At 40.5% G+C, this 19,972-nt stretch overlaps 1 protein-coding gene across 1 annotated transcript; it reads left to right on the top strand.

Moving 5' to 3' along the window:
* The first annotated feature begins 3,336 nt into the window (after positions 1-3,336).
* stc1 (stanniocalcin 1) lies at positions 3,337-11,784 on the top strand. The gene is made up of 4 exons (XM_029678915.2): positions 3,337-3,626; positions 8,847-8,989; positions 9,105-9,316; positions 9,495-11,784. The coding sequence occupies exons 1-4, from the start codon at positions 3,512-3,514 to the stop codon at positions 9,793-9,795; spliced, it is 771 nt and encodes a 256-aa protein (XP_029534775.1). The 5' UTR covers positions 3,337-3,511; the 3' UTR covers positions 9,796-11,784.
* The last annotated feature ends 8,188 nt before the right edge of the window (positions 11,785-19,972 follow it).

The following is a 19,972-nucleotide window of genomic DNA, read 5'->3' as shown; positions in this document are numbered from 1 at the left end:
GTTTCAAAGTATATTTGTTTAAGACTACCAAGAAACACTGTGTGACCCTGATTTATCCCACTGCAGTAAAAGGTTAAATATACTTTAAAATCTACGGCCAGACCAGAAAATGGTTGTCTATCAATGATCAACAACCAATTTAACAGAGCTTGAAGAATGTTTTCAAGAATAATTGGCAAATGTTCCACAATCCAGGTGTGGAGAGCTCTTAGAGACTTAACCAGAAAGACCCACAGCACTGCCAGAAGTGCTTCTACAATGTATTGGCTCAGGGGTGTGAATACTTATGTAAATTAGACATTTCTGTATTTCATTTTCAATAAATGTGTAAAAATGTCTAAAAACATGTTTTTACTTTGTCATTATGGTGTATTGTGTGTTAGATGGGTGAGGAGAAAAAAATATATTTAATCCATTTTGAATTCAGGCTGTCACACAACAAAATGTGGAATAAGTCAAGGGGTATGAATACTTTCTGAAGGCACTGTATCTGTGATGGACTACAGACAGGACCGGATGCAAAGTGCCTTGTAATCTGAAAATCTGTTAATACTACCTCAATGTAAATGAATGCAAAGCTGCCATGTTGTGCTATGCCAGGTGATTGAGTATTCACTCTCTGTGGCAGATTTGTCCTGTCTTTGAACTCTGCTCTCAATACTAGCATGATGCCAGTCTATTCTCTCTGCTGTGTTCTGGAAATTAGGGGAATTACCTAATTCAGCATGACAAGGGGATTCACTATCACTTATCCAGACGACACAGATATTGTCTCCTGAAATGGGTTTGTGTTATGGCTATGTTCCCAAAGGAAGATTCTTTACTTGAGTACTCATAAAGAGGGATTTTACCAACTTCTAGAGAGTCCCAGGAATAGGCACTCAATAAATCCTGAGATTTAAGGATCTATGTTTAATTAATTTGGGATGTTACATTTTGATGAACTCATTTGACCATTGCACTGTAGCACAGGGCAGTACGCCTCTGTACGACAGTGGACAGCCTTGGGTTTTCTATGAAAGATATCTAACAGAGACTATGTTGCCATGTTTGAACTACCCTGGAAAGACAAGCTGCCAAGAGGAGACTTGGCAAAGTGCCTGGCTCTGAACGGTGTTCTGGGGTAAAACCAATCAGGGTTAAAGCATCACCATCGCCAAAGCAATTCTAACAAAGAGAGAGAGAGATGCTTTTATAAAAGTCTTTGAACATTTATTCTTTGAAACACCAGAAAAGAAAACAAGTAATTTAATGTAAAATGCTGAGCAAACATATGGATTCTTTCTTTAGCCAAAATGGCACTACATTTCTTATATTAAGCACTCAAGGGCACATTCCTATGTTCCAGTTTACTTTTCCTGTCATGAAAAAAAGTGAAACAAGGTAAATTACTAAATGGTGTCTGAGGACCAGACTTCCAGGAGTGAGAGAATTCTATATTGGGCCTCTATTACGCTTGGAAGTTTCCTGGGACTGCCTATGAAGAAAATACCAATACCATAACCGTAAAATATATATATTAATAGAAAAAAAAGTAATTATAATATTCCACAAGGTAGCCTATGAAAATGTGAATGAGGGCTCACTAATGTAAAAGCACTCTGCCAATATAAGATTGTGGAGATATTATAGGCCTACTAATTTAGATATGTGTAAGAGTTGTGTATTTGTGATGTTAGATGTGAGTTGTGTATTTCTGTATGTGGTGCCACATGAAAGACAACTCAACTGATCAAATGCTTTGATTCTAAACAAGATGATGTTATATTCCTTGTCTCCCATATCTAATGCTATTATGGCCTAGATATGAAGATGTCTTGATAAGAGATAAATATGTATTTCTCTTGTTGAAATAGAATGGGCAGGTTTGGTCCAAAAATACAATAAGTTGAATCAGGTGTGTTAGTGCTGGACTGAAACCAAAGCCTGCACATAGTGGCTTCCAAGACCAGAAAGTGAGGATCAAGCTCAGGTATTACATTGGCTTTACACCAAAGTCACTCTAGTAGAGTAGCATAGGCTATACATAAATCTACAAATGGGTAGATGGATGGATGTACTGACATGGAGATACCAGCATTACACCTTGGCATAATGCCACTGTAATGTGGAATATCACCAATTTGACACTGAAGTACATGAATTCAGTTAACCAAACGTCTCTATTAGGCTTTGTTTGCCTTCCATTGATTAATGTTTGAATAGATCAAGGATGTTACTATGCTCAGACATGGATGACACTTTATTGGCATCCCTTTGGCATATGTAGCTCCAACTCGTTTGGATCCGTGCCTGGCAAAGTCTCTCACCGGCATGCCGCGAAGCAGGGAATACGTCAACAATGATGGTTATCCATACATAACATACTTTATGTCAATAATGAGGTAGTTTATCTCAATGTTAAATACATTCTATCCGTTAAACCAACAATGGTATCATTTATTGAGCATGGTTCAGCAAAATGCCAATGCGATAAAAGTCTAATCATTTGAATAACTTCAGTTGATATTTTTTCTAAGACATTTATGTACGACAAAGCGCGCAATCCATTTGACTAAAATCGCAGGTTATTAAATCACATCTATTAGCCTAAGCAGTATAACGTACACACATTATGTCATCTATTCATTCCGGCAGGCAATAAATAAACATAATAAAGTAATTGAACATTGTTTCAAGATGCAATTGATACATTCGTGTTGACATAAATTGGACTAGACCATGCCATTGGTTGTCGAGAACTTACCCAGTGTCAATGTTGCCACCAATCTGTCCTGTCTATTTTAGCAAATGGAAATTGCAGAAAATGACTATATGATATTGGTTTGCATGGGTTCAGGTAACATCAGGTAACATTAAATATATTTCACTCTTACTGAAGTTTGCATATGGCGCACAGAAACTTAATTAACAATCAATCAAGTGAATATGCCAGTCAACGGTTGGTTGAAGAGAACAGATACACGGAAAGACATTGACTATTAAAACAAATGAATGTCAATTTTGACTGAATAAACAGGCTAATGAACTCAGTTTGACTTGAGATGACAAGAGGCACTAAAGCTTCATTGTTTTATCAACTCAAATAATAATGTATGTAGGCTATCATTGTCGCGTAATAGGCTGCCCAAGACAACATGAGTTGAATTTCAATGTAGGCTACAGTAAAATGATCACTCAATTAGGCGACGGGAGAGAGAAAGCATGGTAGTGGAGAGAGAAAGCGTGGTCGTGGATGCTGTGTTTTGATTGGGCTAGCCAGGAGACTTGTAATGTGCGCAGTCCGATATAAACCCATGCAGACCAGCGCTCTATCTGTCATGCTCGTCAAAAGAAATCAGTGTACGGTCCATGGAAGCCGCATTGTGTAGATGGTAGCCTACTTAGTAACCTAATAGAATTACATTGTTGAAAACACGGCACTGTACATCTTCAGAGCTGTATGAACTATATATCAGACAAGCAAGAAACACTATTTGTATTTTGTTAGATCATCAGTGATTATTGAATAATGCCTTTGAGGACCGGACTTTTTCTTCTAATGGTGCTGATTGCATCTGCATATGAACTGGATCAGAACGAGTCGTATTCACCCAGAAGAGCCCGCTTTTCAGCAAATACCCCTTGTAAGTAACAAACAGTCTCTTTTACAATATTACATATTTTTGAGCGGATGCGGTGTTCTCATGCACATATATATTTTTTAATCCTATATTACCTTGTATGCACTGCACAGTATGGGGGGGAAATGTTTGCGATTTCATGATATGCAGCTCTGTTTCCAAGTGAACGAACGCCTTGATCGACAGAATAATGAATAGCTCGAACAAGGATAGGTTACTCGCCGTTACCGGTGTTTTACCGGCAACAGATGAGTGCGAGTTTCGCAGTGACTGACACCTGTGCTTGGAAGCTGTATACCACCATCAGCTGTTGAATAAATGGTCTATGAACAAATGTCTTTGAATTAATGGTCGTGTGGGTTGGTTAAACCCGATGAGTGACCGGAGAAGAGAACATGAGAGATTCATATTTCTTTTAGGACAGATATGGAAATGCATTGATGCAGGTGAGCCCACTTGTATCGTGTGGATCAATGGTTATTTGGTCACTACCTTTACTGTATTATAAACACTTGTTCTTCTTATAGATTGTGTCACATACTCGACAAGTAATGTCGTTTCAGTGTTACATATGTCATACATTAGTCTACCTGCAATGTTGCTTTACGCACCGTTGAAGACATTTTTTTTTTTTACCACAAAATAAATTATTTGCAAGTGTTTGGAAACAACTATGGACCCATCACATTTGAAATGTATTGGTATTCTTCAAAGCAGTCACCAGTGTAAAGTGAAGATACTATTGCTGTAGGATAAATAAATACGACTACTGCACCCACCTGTGGCTACTGGCTACGGTCTTGACTGGATGAATGAAGCACCTAATGCCAGAACAAACTTGAAGGGGATAGGCCTATCAAAGTGAAAGCAAAGAGGGCGGAAACACATAGAGATAGATAGAGTACTCATTTTTGTATCTGTGCCATTGTAGCATCCGTGACAGCATGGGCAGTGCCATTGAGACAATCTCCATTTTGAAGTTGTCCACCTCCTAATGGAAAGATCAACCAATGAAGTTGGAAGTCCCACCCAGTTGACTACATTAAGGGCTGGCTCTCTACTTTTGGGGGCCCTAAGCGAGATTTGGAGGGATCAGCCAATGAAGTTGGAAGTCACACCCAGTTGACTACATTCAGGGCCGTCTCTAGCCTTTTGGGGGCCCTAAACACTTTAGCATAAAAAAAATCTAAATTCCAGAAATTCTACTCATTTAGCCATGGGGTGGATAGAAATGTTGGCAGTTTTAAAGATAATTTCCTGCAATTCTACACATTTTGAGTGAGCGTGACTAACAAAATCAATGTGGGCCACCTGAAGGTCAGGACCCCTGGGCACATGCCCTTCGTGTGCAGTCGGTATTCGGTCAATATTACTACAAGTTCAGACTCATTTACCAATAAAAAATGTTAGCTGACATAGCTAACTGACTGACTAAACAAGAGAAGAACTGTTGATTCACAACCAAATTTCGAACTGTATATTTTACTATTCTAACTCTCAACGGTAAGTTGAGACACCGACTGAGTTCCTAAAATAAAAAGTGGCAGCCTGTAGCCATCCTTGACTACATTAAAATGGAAGCACTCAATGGCGCTGCCCATGCTAAAACGTCCGTTTGGCCACTAGAGGCCTATATCTTCTCTATGTGGAGACGTTCATTTCTTCGAGGAAGGAATGTTGGCCATTGACCAGGTGTTCTATCCAGACTCAAAGAAGCACAGTGTGGCATGATCAGTCGCGATTTTAGCATGTAAATCTTGGTGGGGCAAACAGCCTGTAATCGAACCCGGGGCTGCAGTGGCGCATTAACACTAATTGTTGAATTTGCGATTTTCCAACTTGTGCAATGTTTATGGCCAATGAGCACTGATACATTTTATCTATAATTTATCTTCATATGACAAGAAATTAAAAGGATTTGCCAGTAGATTGCTGACTTGAAACATGACTGCTTGTCTAGCTTGCTAGCTAAGATTTTGAAAGTATGATGTTGACATGATCAGTCCAATCAAAGCTAAGGAAGATATAATGTGGTTTGATGTCATTTTATCTGTGGCCAATGACATTGAGCCTTCTTGGATGGGCATTTCTAATGTTAGTCTAGGGCAGCACACAAGGGGCCTACATTTGTTTTAGCTCTACCCGTAGATTCTGCGGTGACATAGTGTCCCCATGAGTGACAGAACACTGAGCCAATCACGGCGCAACTAGAGAACATTACCAACCCCTACGCTCCGTATTGTCCGCAAGCTGCCCCACCTACACAGAAAGCACTGAGCTAGGCTGAAACACCTGCATTTTGGAGGTGCCTTACTCAAGAAAGCAAAAAAAAGACCATGTTTGTACGTGGCTTTATTAAGTCAATTATGTTTTTTGTTTTTTACATTGTTTGCAAACTGATACATGACATGTATTAATGCCAAAATACCAGGCAAAACAGGCCATTTTTAAAAATTGATTTAGCTAAACAGGTGGGGCTCAAACCTGCCCTGAATGACGTGTCACCACTGGGCATGATGCTCGTCCCCACCCACTCATTCCAGTCTGGTCTCAGACTAGATATAACATAGTAAATGTAAATCCAGGACCCTTATTTATGATATAACAAGGAAGGTTACTTAAGGCAAAAACAAAAGTAGGGTCGCTTGTCAGGGTGGATCGGTTGGCATATAATGCAAACTTCCAACAACCCAACGGTTGTGTGTTTGAATCTCATCACGGACAACTTTAGCTAATTAGCAACTACTTACTACTTTGCAACTACTTATTATGTTAGGTTAACGGGTTAAGGTTAGGGTTAGCTAACTGTTCCTAACAGAGCAGCACACCTTGCCCTTAACTGCACATGCAGAACTAACATCAACAACATGCATGTCAGTCTTCCCTGATTGAGGGTTGACAAGAAATGTACTGCATATTGTCTAGTTTTTATGATAAATATTACTGTGATGAAAATTCTAGATTGTCTGCATAATCAAATAACATTCAGCTCAGACACCCATACATTTATTTTATTTATTTAATCTTTATTTAACTGGATACCCATACATACCCCACAAGACATGCCACCAGGGGTCTATTCACAGTCCCTAAGTTCAAAACGAATTCACGGCAACGCATAGTTTTATACAGAACCATGATTGCATGGATCTCTCCATCTCCAATAGTAAAGCAAACAGCAACATTTCCTTTTAAAAACAGATTAAATAACTCATGGAACGGCGGGGACTGTGAAGGGACACACACAAGCAGACACACTCTAACAGTCAGATTCTTAGTTGTATTGTTTATATTCGTTTTTAGTTGTATTGTTGCATCATTGCATTTTACATTTGTGTGACTGTCCTTGTTTATCGGTGTATCAGTGTTTTTTTACTTGTCATGTTTTTTTGTGGGTTGCAGGAAGAGTAGCTGCTGCTTCTACTAAAGCTAATGGGGATCCGAATTAACAAAACCACTAACCCTAACCCCTAGCCTAGCTAATGTTAGCCACTTAGCAAATGTTAGCATTAGCCACCTAGCCACATATCTAAGGTTAGCCACAACAAATTGAAATTCATCAAATATTATATGTTTTTCAAATTTGTAACATATTGCACAAATTACAATTCGTAACATATCATATGAATTGTAATTCGTAACATACTGTATCATCCAAAATGGAGTCTCCTGGATTTACATTTACTAGGTGAAGTCCAGCTTGCTCATTCAGTAGGCTCCCTTTAAGTCCCTTTTCAATGGCTTGCCAACTGAAACTGCTCATAGTATTTCAACTAATACAGCCCCTTAAAAGTGATGATATTGTATAGCAATAAAAAAAAAATCCAAATGAATGGTCTAGGTCTACATTACAGGGGGCTGTCTGCCACCATGTATTCTGTTAACCGGTAAATTAGTTGATGGAATAAGTGCTCATGCACTCTTTCCAAAAATGTGTATATGAGATGTTTTTCTATAGCCTACATTCTCAGAAAGGCAGTTGTATTAACAGTCCCATAAAATGAGCAGAGCAGTGAAAGGCCTAAATTAGGAGATAAGGGAATATATGAGGTGTTATCTAGGTGTGATCATTAAGCCCTTATTTGTTATTTAAACCAATGCAGAGGTTACATCAGACTAAGTATCTGCAGCATTGGCCTCCTTGGTCCTACCAATAAGAGATACAGAGGGGGTGTGCATCTTTAGAAATACCATTTCTATATTTCTATGCGTACATCCACAGAATGTAGACATTATCTAACGACCTGAGAGAAACACGGTGGAGGGACAGTTTGATTAGTGATTAGTGTTGTACCACTTAGAGATCACTTATCTGCTTGACAGCCATAGCGATTCATTGCTGATTTGCTAGTTAATTAGTGTGGGCTCGGCTGGACCCAAAAGGTTCAATGAATGAGAGTGCATCCATTTGTGATACAGTACATCAGCTCATTGTCACAATTGCTGTATGCTTACCATGAACTTGTCCCAGTCTTACTAAATGGACATTAGAGGTACTCATTGGAAGACATTTGGGGGTTTTCTGGATACTTTAAATCTTTGCCTTGTCAGAGTAGTTTACACAGCTGTGTATATCAGCTTGCTCTTTAATATTAAGTCTGAGGCTATATTAATGTGACACATGCACATTAGATCTATTTCTGAGGAATGGGGCAGTGACCCATGGTGGGCAGGGTACTTGACTGTACTGTTAAGTGTGCACAGTTCATGGTGATGAGTGTCAGAGGTGGTTTGGCACACCGTCCAATTGAGCATAATATTATTGCCTTGTCACATATGAGGGTAATGGAAACAAAGGGTCTGGCGCCAAAAGTGAAAGTCAGCAGAACCTGATCCTGAATAAGCAACACTCGCACCAGTGTGTGTGGGTGTGACATGCCATGACTCCATAAGAGACCTTTGGGTATTTGTGGTGTAGTTGGTCACAAGGCTGTTCCAAGAACCAACATGCTGGAATATCCATAAAATTCTTTCCCAGGAAGAGGAAATGTAATTATCCTAAATTGTCTCCCAGTTTTAAAGGGTTTGACGTGTCCAGTGACCAGTCAAGTTGTAATTTGTCTGAATATTGATGATATCGGCATAGAATCAACTATGCATGTAAATTCTCATCAGATCACTTCCTTGTTTGGTTCACAACCAATACAGACTTATCTTTCAATTCTTGTTGAGAGGTACATGGTAGCCTGCCCCCTGCTAATGATCCCTTCCCTCTGTCTACAGCTGATGTGGCACGCTGTCTGAACAGTGCCCTCCAAGTAGGCTGTGGAGCTTTCGCCTGCCTGGAGAACTCCACGTGTGACACAGATGGCATGCACGACATCTGCAAGTCCTTTCTCTACAGTGCAGCTAAATTTGACACTCAGGTATGATCATTCTTCCTCTCTTCAAATCTGACACAATATGTTGCAGTAGATTGAACCTGTTAACTGAAGTTGAGTCATGTTCTGTGGTATGACTATGATATGTGGTTTTGTGCAGGGCAAAGCCTTTGTTAAAGAGAGCCTCAAGTGCATTGCCAACGGCATCACCTCCAAGGTGTTCCTCACCATCCGCCGCTGCTCCACCTTCCAAAGAATGATCTCAGAGGTTCAGGAGGAGTGCTACAGCAAGCTAGATATCTGCACTATCGCCCACATCAACCCAGATGCCATTGGAGAGGTGGCACAGCTCCCAAGCCACTTCCCCAACAGGTGAGTTCCTAGAAAACGTGGGTCAAAGGGCTTCCATTTCTGTTTAACTTCATCTTAGTACAACAAAAGCTATCCATTTGATACACTCACTCTATTGAAGCAAATACATTTCAATGGGCTCCCAAAACATTCTTTGAAATTGTACAGCAACAAAAATGCATGCTGCATCCTCTTGTAGGTTTTACGGTAAGCTCCTCCAGAGCCTGATGGACTGTGATGAGGAGACTGTGGACCTGGTGAGGGCCAGTATGGTGTCCAGGCTCGGCCCAGAGATGACTATTCTCTTCCAGCTGCTGCAGAACAAGCCCTGCCCCTCGGCTGCTGCTGCTATTGCTGCTGCCATTCCAACTGGAGTGGAGGGCCGTGGGAGCTTGCAGTGGTCCATGGGTCCACACATGTATAAGATCCAGCCTGGTCTACGCAACAGAGACTCTGCCAGCCATTTAGGCAAGAAGCGTGCCACTGGTGACAGCTCCTAACTCTCACTCAGATCCGGAAACTACACACACACCCCTCAAAAACATAAACAAGCTAACAGTGGTCTCTTCACTTGGGTATTTAAGAATCATTCCTCTCCAGACTGGAAAATAACATGCACCTCTAAGAGAATAGCCAATGTGTTTCAAGTATGTTTAACATCAAAGTTTGAGTTGTTGTGTGAGGTACCTTAGGTTTGAGAGGATCCCCTCCCCTAAACTATTTCCTAACTCTTATCACTCACACTGTTTGTTCATTGAACATGTTGTTATTGTAGCACCACAACTTGGCCCTGTTCATTCCTGTTCACTTCCCATACTTGATATAGTATCATCTGAGAGCCAAGTATCATCTGAGAGCCTAGTGAGGATGATGTCCCTCTAAGTTTTCTGTCTAGGATTTCAAGCATAAACCTGCAGGTATGGTTCATATCTATAGAGCACAAGTGTTCCCAAATAATTTGTTGCAATATTCAAATGTGCATCCATTAGTAGAATATCAATTGATAAGTCAACAATATCTTCATCAATAGATCATTATTAATAGACGTTTCATACAGTTTATGTGAGATATTTCTATATTATGAGATTAGTCAAATGAGTGTGCTATATAAATCAGTGTCATGTAGTCACTGACACAAACAGGATTTATTTATTTATTAATTATTAGTCTCAGATGGCCACAGCTAGCTCTGTGAGAGAGGCGTGTCCCTCAGATGAGAGCAATCCTAATCAACTTTGCGCAGGAAGCTACTTTAGACCGACCAAATAACTTGAAACCACCCAAAATGTTATTCAAACCAGACTTAAATGTGGTGGAAGGTGTTTAGCTAACGCCAAATACCAGAGAATGTAGCATTGTTTAGATACAACTACATATGTTCTGTCCTGAAACACTCAGTTCACAATAAGTACGGACCAGCAGTGTAACTTATGAGCAGGTGACCCCCTGAGATTGATAGAGGTCACCCCCTTGGACTGATGAACAATATTCTCCCTGGTGAATATGACACGGAGGGGTTGGATCATACACACTGACTTCCAGTGTTGATAATGACTATTTAAAAGCCTTGTTGGTATAACATTGATATTTATTTTCCTACTATATTTAACTTGTTATTTTATGATGTTGCTGTAGTTTTAGTTACAGATATACAATTTTAATGTGCAGTTTGGTCATGGCTCCTATTTCAATGGGGGCTCATGATCAAATACTATAGTATCTGCCACTCTCCACACTTTCCCCTCTGTTGACTGAATAGGACTCATGGTATGACTCTGTGCTGGACATAGGGGAACAACATTGTCACTTATGTACTGTTGCAAGGGGACTTTGTGTTTATTTTCCAAACCCAGTTAATAATGTTATAATGGTAGAGAGAAATTGTGGTCAAGCCATTCATTGTACATTTAACAAACAGCTAAACTTGAAGACGGAACTGCAAAGCATTTGCTGAATCTATTCTTAACATCATGCAAAATAATGTATCTCTCAGAAAGCTTACCCTAGTGACATAACTCCATTAGTGCTTCAACAGGGGGAGATTAATTCATAAGATGTTGAGCAGTGTATTCTCACAGTGCACATGCCTGGCTGAGAGAGACGTACAACAGGGGGAGATTAATTCATAAGATGTTGAGCAGTGTATTCTCACAGTGCACATGCCTGGCTGAGAGAGACGTACAACAGGGGGAGATTAATTCATAAGATGTTGAGCAGTGTATTCTCACAGTGCACATGCCTGGCTGAGAGAGACGTACAACAGGGGGAGATTAATTCATAAGATGTTGAGCAGTGTATTCTCACAGTGCACATGCCTGGCTGAGAGAGACGTACAACAGGGGGAGATTAATTCATAAGATGTTGAGCAGTGTATTCTCACAGTGCACATGCCTGGCTGCTGAGAGACGTACAACAGGGGGAGATTAATTCATAAGATGTTGAGCAGTGTATTCTCACAGTGCACATGCCTGGCTGAGAGAGACGTACAACAGGGGAGATTAATTCATAAGATGTTGTATTCTCACAGTGTATTCTCAGGGGGAGATTAATTCATAAGATGTTGAGCAGTGTATTCTCACATGCCTGGCTGAGAGAGACGTACAACAGGGGGAGATTAATTCATAAGATGTTGAGCAGTGTATTCTCACAGTGCACATGCCTGGCTGAGGGAGACGTACAATAGGGGGAAAGATCATTAAAGAGATGTGATGGTTTTACAATACAAAATCATTTGAAATGTTAAGAACTCACAAACCTATGCAATAATCTCTCATATGGAGGATTCACAGTAACACCCAAACACGCCCTTTTGTCACAAACAAAGCCAGCTGATGCTGAATATATGTGGCAGCAGCTTATTTGCTCCCATACTTATAGTGAAGTAGCAGACAACGTGCCCCTGGACTCCCCCTTTCTGTTGCCGACTTTGTTGCTGTGGTCTCTGTATTGTTTTTTTGTTTAGTATTTTTCTTGGGATATAATATCTTGCTTTTAGTAGCAATATTGTGTATATTCAAAATAAAAAAGTAAGGAAAAAAAATCCCTCACAAATGTTAAGACTGTATTACTTATGTTACATGTGCACTTTGCATCTCTTATGACCACTAAAGGGCCACTGAATCGTTCAACACTTGTGATGGGTCCTTTCTGTACTGTTAATATCTCTGTGTCTGTAATAGCTGGACAAATCCAGAACAGTTGCTGCTAAAGCATAGCTTGCTCCCTTGTATGACGGATTATAATTTCCCCTAAAACATTTACTTGGATATCTTTGGTAAAAAACCCATTCACAGAACCTGGCATCAATCTGTAAACTTGCATTTTACCATTTACATTTAGTTTGGCACTTCTTCTGGAATTTGTACATTTCTTTGAATGTTGCTTGCAGTGAATATATGCCAATGGTGTTCTGTTTATTTCCTCTCCCTTGAGACTATGCTTATACATCCAAGTTCTGGGTAACTTCAGAGAATGTATCTTATATTGAATGTCTGTTCTGATGAGGATGTGCCCAAACCTAGATGGTTCATTAACGTATTTTAGAATGTGTGTTTCATTTAAAGGTGGTGTATGAAAGTCTGAGAATTAAATTAAATTAACAGACTTACAAGTCATATTTTGTTATTTCAAGACATGTTTTGTTCATTAGCCTTTTACTGCAGTGGGCTAAATCAGGGTCAACAAATCTATTTTAGGTGTGTTCATAAATTCACTCTGAAGTACCAATGGTGCTCTGGGCGTTTGTAAATTCATAGCTTTTTCAGAGCACATACTGCACGCTCTGGCCGAGGAGTCGGGTTGATCCAAGCTTCCTGACCTCACAACTGCACTTAAGCACCCAAGCTAACTGGCTGAAGTTTGCTTGCTTGCTAGCTACTTCCAGACACAAATGACAGAACACCTCACTCTGACCATTTTACTCGCCCCAGCAGAGCTGGTTTTCATGTTATGTAGAGTGTTGTTGACTAATTGTGCTGCTGGCAACAATTTAATTACGTTTTTTGCTAACATTTACTGACACCAGTCATAAATTGCTCAGTTATTCTGTGCTTTTGCACACTCAGACGAGAGTGCCCGGAAATCGGCGTAGATAGCCGGAGTGGATTTACTAACGCACCCTTTGAAACAAAAGTATACACCTCACACACGTGGTTATGGGCTTGATAAATGAAGACACCTGTACCGTGTAAGATATAGAGTTGAAATGTATTCCATTTTGAGTTTGCATCCCAATATTACACCTTGTATACATCACAGAACACTGAAATATAACAAAACCTTTTGCAAAGAAACACCGGATTTTATGCGTTAAAAAAATACATGTTTATGAATTATGAAAAATATGAATAATTCCACCCATGAGGCCACTAATTCCAGCCAGTTGGTCATTTGACTGCAGGAAAGGGCTACGCTATTTGTTGCAAATCAAGATTAGGGTGAATTTTGGGTGGTAGGCCTACTGCATTATTAGCTAGATCTATAGCTAAATTTATCCATAGTGAAATCATCAGCAGCAGTTTCTTTTGATACACTATACGTTTAGGGCAGGTTGGGGACTGGGCTCCCTGAACTCTGGAACTTCATGGTGCTCGTTCTTCTCAAGACTTGAACTCAATATAAATACAGTATATGTATACTTGTGCCAGAATTAAAACTACTGGGGTGATTAATAAGAATTACATCTTAATCGTAGTGACAGTTACTTTACTTTCAAATTCGTAGATGAAATGAATCAGTAAGACATTTGAGGAGATTGCTTGCTGAAGTTCCTAATACAGTAGCTACTGTATGTTAAGCATGATTGATCCTTGTAAATCACTTGCACTTTAATACATACTCATCTACATATATACCCATACTGTAGATATGTATGGGGTTTTTCTCTGTGCTGAAACTTATGAAAGATACAAATGTATCATCTGTGTGTCTTTGCTGATTAGAAATAAACTATTATCATATCTGGCATATGGTATCAAATGTGTTGACTGCGTTCATTTTACTAACATGTAAACTTTGTTCTGCTAACACATACTGTACATCTAAACTTCAAATCTGAAAAAGAAGTGCAATTATTAGCAGTGAATATCTATGAATAATTGTACTGTAATGAGTTGTTATTTGTCTGATGATATTACAAGCAGTTCCATCACTTGAGAGTAGATGTGCATATCACAATGGCCAATATTAATCTCCAGTCTGATTCAGAATAGGGAAGCTTGCTACCAATACCATAGAATATTACACAAGCCAGCCATATATCCTCAGTGCTTTCTGGAAGTGACAAATCTGCTAGGACCCATGAAGTAGAAAACAAGGACAAATAGAGCATGTCCTTATGAAAATGAACTTTCTTAAACTTGAGCACAAACGAGCTGAAACTGCAAAGTGCCTGTATCATTGGAGTGCCCCAGGAAAAGAGAGAGCGGTACGCAAGTGGCTGCATGACCGCTATCTCAGTCAGAGGCAGATATCATTTCATGCCAATTTGGAAGAGTCCTGAAGAGCTTTCTCATCAGCAGCACTCCAGTCCCAAGGAATAGGTGATGCAGCTTCTCTCCATAGAGTGATTCCAACATGTTCTGCTTTTAAAGAGGCACTCGCATGGAAGTCATCAGCCCATTCTCTTGCACAGTGCAGAGCACTAGCCTCTTTTACTACAAGTATAGATGTTTAAAGACCCAATTCAGCCATTTTAATATCAAATCAAATCAAATGTATTTATATAGCCCTTCGTACATCAGCTGATATCTCAAAGTGCTGTACAGAAACCCAGCCTAAAACCTAGGAAAACTCCCTAGAAAGGCCGAACCCTAGGAAGAAACCTAGAGAGGAACCAGGCTATGAGGGGTGGCCAGTCCTCTTCTGGCTGTGCTGGGTGGAGATTATAACAGAACATGGCCAAGATGTTCAAATGTTCATAAATGACCAGCATGGTCAAATAATAATAATCACAGTAGTTGTCGAGGGTGCAGCAAGTCAGCACCTCAGGAGTAAATGTCAGTTGGCTTTTCATAGCCGATCATTAAGAGTACCTCTACCACTCCTGCTGTCTCTAGAGAGTTGAAAACAGCAGGTCTGGGACAGGTAGCACGTCCAGTGAACAGGTCAGGATTCCATAGCCGCAGACAGAACAGTTGACAAGTTCTGGCCTGGTTTAGATCTTATCTGTCGGAAAGATATCAGTTTGTCTCTGTGAATGGTTTGTCCTCTGACAAATTAACTGTAAATTTCGGTGTTCCTCAAGGTTCCGTTTTAGGACCACTTTTGTTTTCACTATATATTTTACCTCTTGGGGATGTTATTCGAAAACATAATGTTAACTTTCACTGCTATGCGGATGACACACAGCTGTACATTTCAATGAAACATGGTGAAGCCCCAAAATTTCCCTTGCTAGAAGCATGTGTTTCAGACATAAGGAAGTGGATGGCTGCAAACTTTCTACTTTTAAACTCGGACAAAACAGAGATGCTTGTTCTAGGTCCCAAGAAACAAAGAGATCTTCTGTTGAATCTGACAATTAATCTTAATGGTTGTACAGTCGTCTCAAATAAAACTGTGAAGGACCTCGGCGTTACTCTGGACCCTGATCTCTCTTTTGAAGAACATATCAAGACTATTTCAAGGACAGCTTTTTTCCATCTACGTAACATTGCAAAAATAAGAAACTTTCTGTCCAAAAATGATGCAGAAAAATTTATCCATGCTATTGTCCCTTCTAGGTTTGACTACTACAATGCTTTATATAGCCCTTCGTACATCAGCTGATATCTCAAAGTGCTGTACAGAAACCCAGCCTAAAAACCCAAACAGCAAGCAATGCAGGTGTAGAAGCACGGTGGCTAGGAAAAACTCCCTAGAAAGGCCAAAACCTAGGAAGAAACCTAGAGAGGAACCAGGCTATGTGGGGTGGCCAGTCCTCTTCTGGCTGTGCCGGGTGGAGATTATAACAGAACATGGCCAAGATGTTCAAATGTTCATAAATGACCAACATGGCAAAATAATAATAATCACAGGCAGAACAGTTGAAACTGGATTAGCAGCACGGCCAGGTGGACTGGGGACAGCAAGGAGTCATCATGTCAGGTAGTCCTGGGGCATGGTCCTAGGGCTCAGGTCCTCCGAGAGAGAGAAAGAAAGAGAGAAGGAGAGAATTAGAGAACGAACACTTAGATTCACACAGGACACCGAATAGGACAGGAGAAGTACTCCAGATATAACAAACTGACCCTAGCCCCCCGACACATAAACTACTGCAGCATAAATACTGGAGGCTGAGACAGGAGGGGTCAGGAGACACTGTGGCCCCATCCGAGGACACCCCCGGACAGGGTCAAACAGGAAGGATATAACCCCACCCACTTTGCCAAAGCACAGCCCCCACACCACTAGAGGGATATCTTCAACCACCAACTTACCATCCTTAGACAAGGCTGAGTATAGCCCACAAAGATCTCCGCCATGGCACAACCCAAGGGGGGGCGCCAACCCAGACAGGATGACCACATCAGTGAATCAACCCACTCAGGTGACGCACCCCTTCCAGGGACGGCATGAGAGAGCCCCAGTAAGCCAGTGACTCAGCCCCTGTAATAGGGTTAGAGGCAGAGAATCCCAGTGGAGATAGGGGAACCGGCCAGGCAGAGACAGCAAGGGCAGTTCGTTGCTCCAGTGCCTTTCCGTTCACCTTCACACTCCTGGGCCAGACTACACTCAATCATATGACCCACTGAAGAGATGAGTCTTCAGTAAAGACTTAAAGGTTGAGACCGAGTCTGTGTCTCTCACATGGGTAGGCAGATCATTCCATAAAAATGGAGCTCTATAGGAGAAAGCCCTGCCTCCAGCTGTTTGCTTAGAAATTCTAGGGACAATTAGGAGGCCTGCGTCTTGTGACCGTAACGTACATGTGGGTATGTACAGCAGGACCAAATCAGAAAGATAGGTAGGAGCAAGCCCATGTAATGCTTTGTAGGTTAGCAGTAAAACCTTGAAATCAGCCCTTGCCTTAACAGGAAGCCAGTGTAGGGAGGCTAGCACTGGAGTAATATGATCAAAATGTTTGGTTCTAGTCAGGATTCTAGCAGCGTATTTAGCACTAACTGAAGTTTATTTAGTGCTTTATCCGGGTAGCCGGAAAGTAGAGCATTGCAGTAGTCTAACCTAGAAGTAACAAAAGCATGGATTCATTTTTCTGTATCATTTTTGAACAGAAAGTTTCTGATTATTGCAATGTTACGTAAATCTGTCCTTGAAACAGTCTTGATATGTTCGTCAAAAGAGAGATCAGGGTACAGAGTAACGCAAAGGTCCTTCACAGATTTATTTGAGACGACTGTACAACCAACAGGATTAATTGTCAGATTAAACAGAAGATCGCTTTGATCCTTGGGACCTAGAACAAGCATCTCTGTTTTGTCCGAGTTTAAAAGTATAAAGTTTGCAGCCATCCACTTCCTTATGTCTGAAACACAGGCTTCTAGCGAGAGCAATTTTGGGGCTTCCCCATGTTTTATTGAAATGTACAGCTGTGTGTCATCCGCATAGCAGTGAAAGTTAACATTATGTTTTCGAATGACATCCCCAACAGATAAAATATATAGTGAAAACAATAGTGGTCCTAAAACGGAACCTTGAGGAACACCGAAATGTACAGTTGATTTGTCAGAGGACAAACCATTCACAGAGACAAACTGATATCTTTCCGACAGATAAGGTCTAAATCAGGCCAGAACTTGTCCGTGTAGACCAATTCTAGTTTCCAATCTCTCCAAAAGAATGTGGTGATCGATGGTATCAAAAGCAGCACTAAGGTCTAGGAGCACGAGGACAGATGCAGAGCCTCGGTCTGATGCCATTAAAAGGTCATTTGCCACCTTCACAAATGCAGTCTCAGTGCTATGATGGGGTCTAAAACCAGACTGAAGCATTTCGTATTCATTGTTTGTCTTCAGGAAGGCAGTGAGTTGCTGTGCAACAGCTTTTTCTAAAATTTTTGAGAGGAATGGAAGATTCGATATAGGCCAATAGTTTTTTATATTTTCTGGGTCAAGGTTTGGCTTTTTCAAGAGAGGCTTTATTACTGCCACTTTTAGTGAGTTTGGTACACATCCGGTGGATAGAGAGCCGTTTATTATGTTCAACACAGGAGGGCCAAGCACAGGAAGCAGCTCTTTCAGTAGTTTAGTTGGAATAGGGTTCAGTATGCAGCTTGATGGTTTAGAGGCCATGATTATTTTCATCATTGTGTCAAGAGATATAGTACTAAAACACTTGAGTGTCTCTCTTGATCCTAGGTCCTGCCAGAGTTGTGCAGACTCAGGACAGCTGAGCATTGAAGGAATACGCAGATTTAAAGAGGAATCCGTAATTTGCTTTCCCACTTGGGGAATGCTGCTTTTTAGTTAGCTTTGCGACACTATCAAAAATTAATTTCGGATTGTTCTTATTTTCCTCAATTAAGTTGGAAAAATAGGATGATCGAGCAGCAGTGAGGGCTCTTCGATACTGCACGGTACTGCCTTTTCAAGCTAGTCGGAAGACTTCCCGTTTTTGAATATCAATATGGAAACAATTCTGGGCAACAATTAAGTACCTTACTGTAATAGATTTCCATTAAAATTTACAAAAAATTGCTTTTAGGAAAAAAATATTTCTCAAGCAAGAATTTTGCTTGGAGAATCTGACTGCTGATAGGTACTTTTCAGAGTAGGAGGCCGTTCCTTCTATTGCTAGAGCAAAAGACGCCTGCTGCGTACCGACTTGGTACCAATGAACCTGACGTTTCTACTAATCGCAATGCTCCTCAGTGGCCAACAACTTGCCTTTGAGCCAATCAGAGAGCATTAATCTCCACATCGGGGAGCCGACAGGAGTGACAAGAAAAAGGAAAAAATAGGGGAACTTTTTACAGTCTAATCCACACCCTTTTTATCAGAATTGTTCTAACTAAAGCAATACATATTTTTTTCTAGAGTAAGTCTACATCTTTCATGTCTAACTACAGAGTTTTGTGCATGAAGAATGATTATTTTGTTAGCTTGCTAACTGAGCAAAGCAGTCACGCACACTTCACATGACACAAATGGGGTGGCAAGTGCAGCACGATACACACAACACTAAATGATCCTTAAGAGGTTTTAAATTTAAAACATGAGCGCAGCTAGATAGCATTGACAATACCATAAAGCGACACAGACATACATGCACTGCCAAACAACGCAACTGCCCTTACAAAAAAAGATTGCAGTTTTGAAACTGCAGTAAAAGTGTAGTAAATGCTGTCAACTGTGGTATTTTGAATGCAGTAATTGCATAATAACTGCAGTGTACTGCAGTTGATCTGCAGATATACTGCACTCTAACTGCAAACTTCTGGTTTGGAGTATTTTAACAAGGCTGAGTGGCTGATGACTTCAAGGTCTTTGCTGTGTGAACACAAAAGAGATGGACTGCCGACACTGTTCAGAGGTGCTAAGTACTGTCGGCAGGCAAAAGTTTGACAATCGTACCAGTGTGTTTGAGCTATTATTGGCAGAGAGATTTGGAACTCTCTTTGTAATTGGTCTATTAACCAATGTACCACATGGTGATGTCACCATTGAAAGCTAAAACTACCACTCACGCAAACCTGCTGATTAGAAGGTACTGTGTAGATTGCATTTTCAACAAGCAACT

This window comes from Oncorhynchus nerka, linkage group LG13 (assembly GCF_034236695.1).
Source record: "Oncorhynchus nerka isolate Pitt River linkage group LG13, Oner_Uvic_2.0, whole genome shotgun sequence".
Classification (NCBI taxonomy): Eukaryota; Metazoa; Chordata; class Actinopteri; order Salmoniformes; family Salmonidae; genus Oncorhynchus; species Oncorhynchus nerka.
The sequence above is the reverse complement of the archived record's forward strand: the minus strand, read 5'-3'. Positions and strand labels throughout refer to the sequence as shown.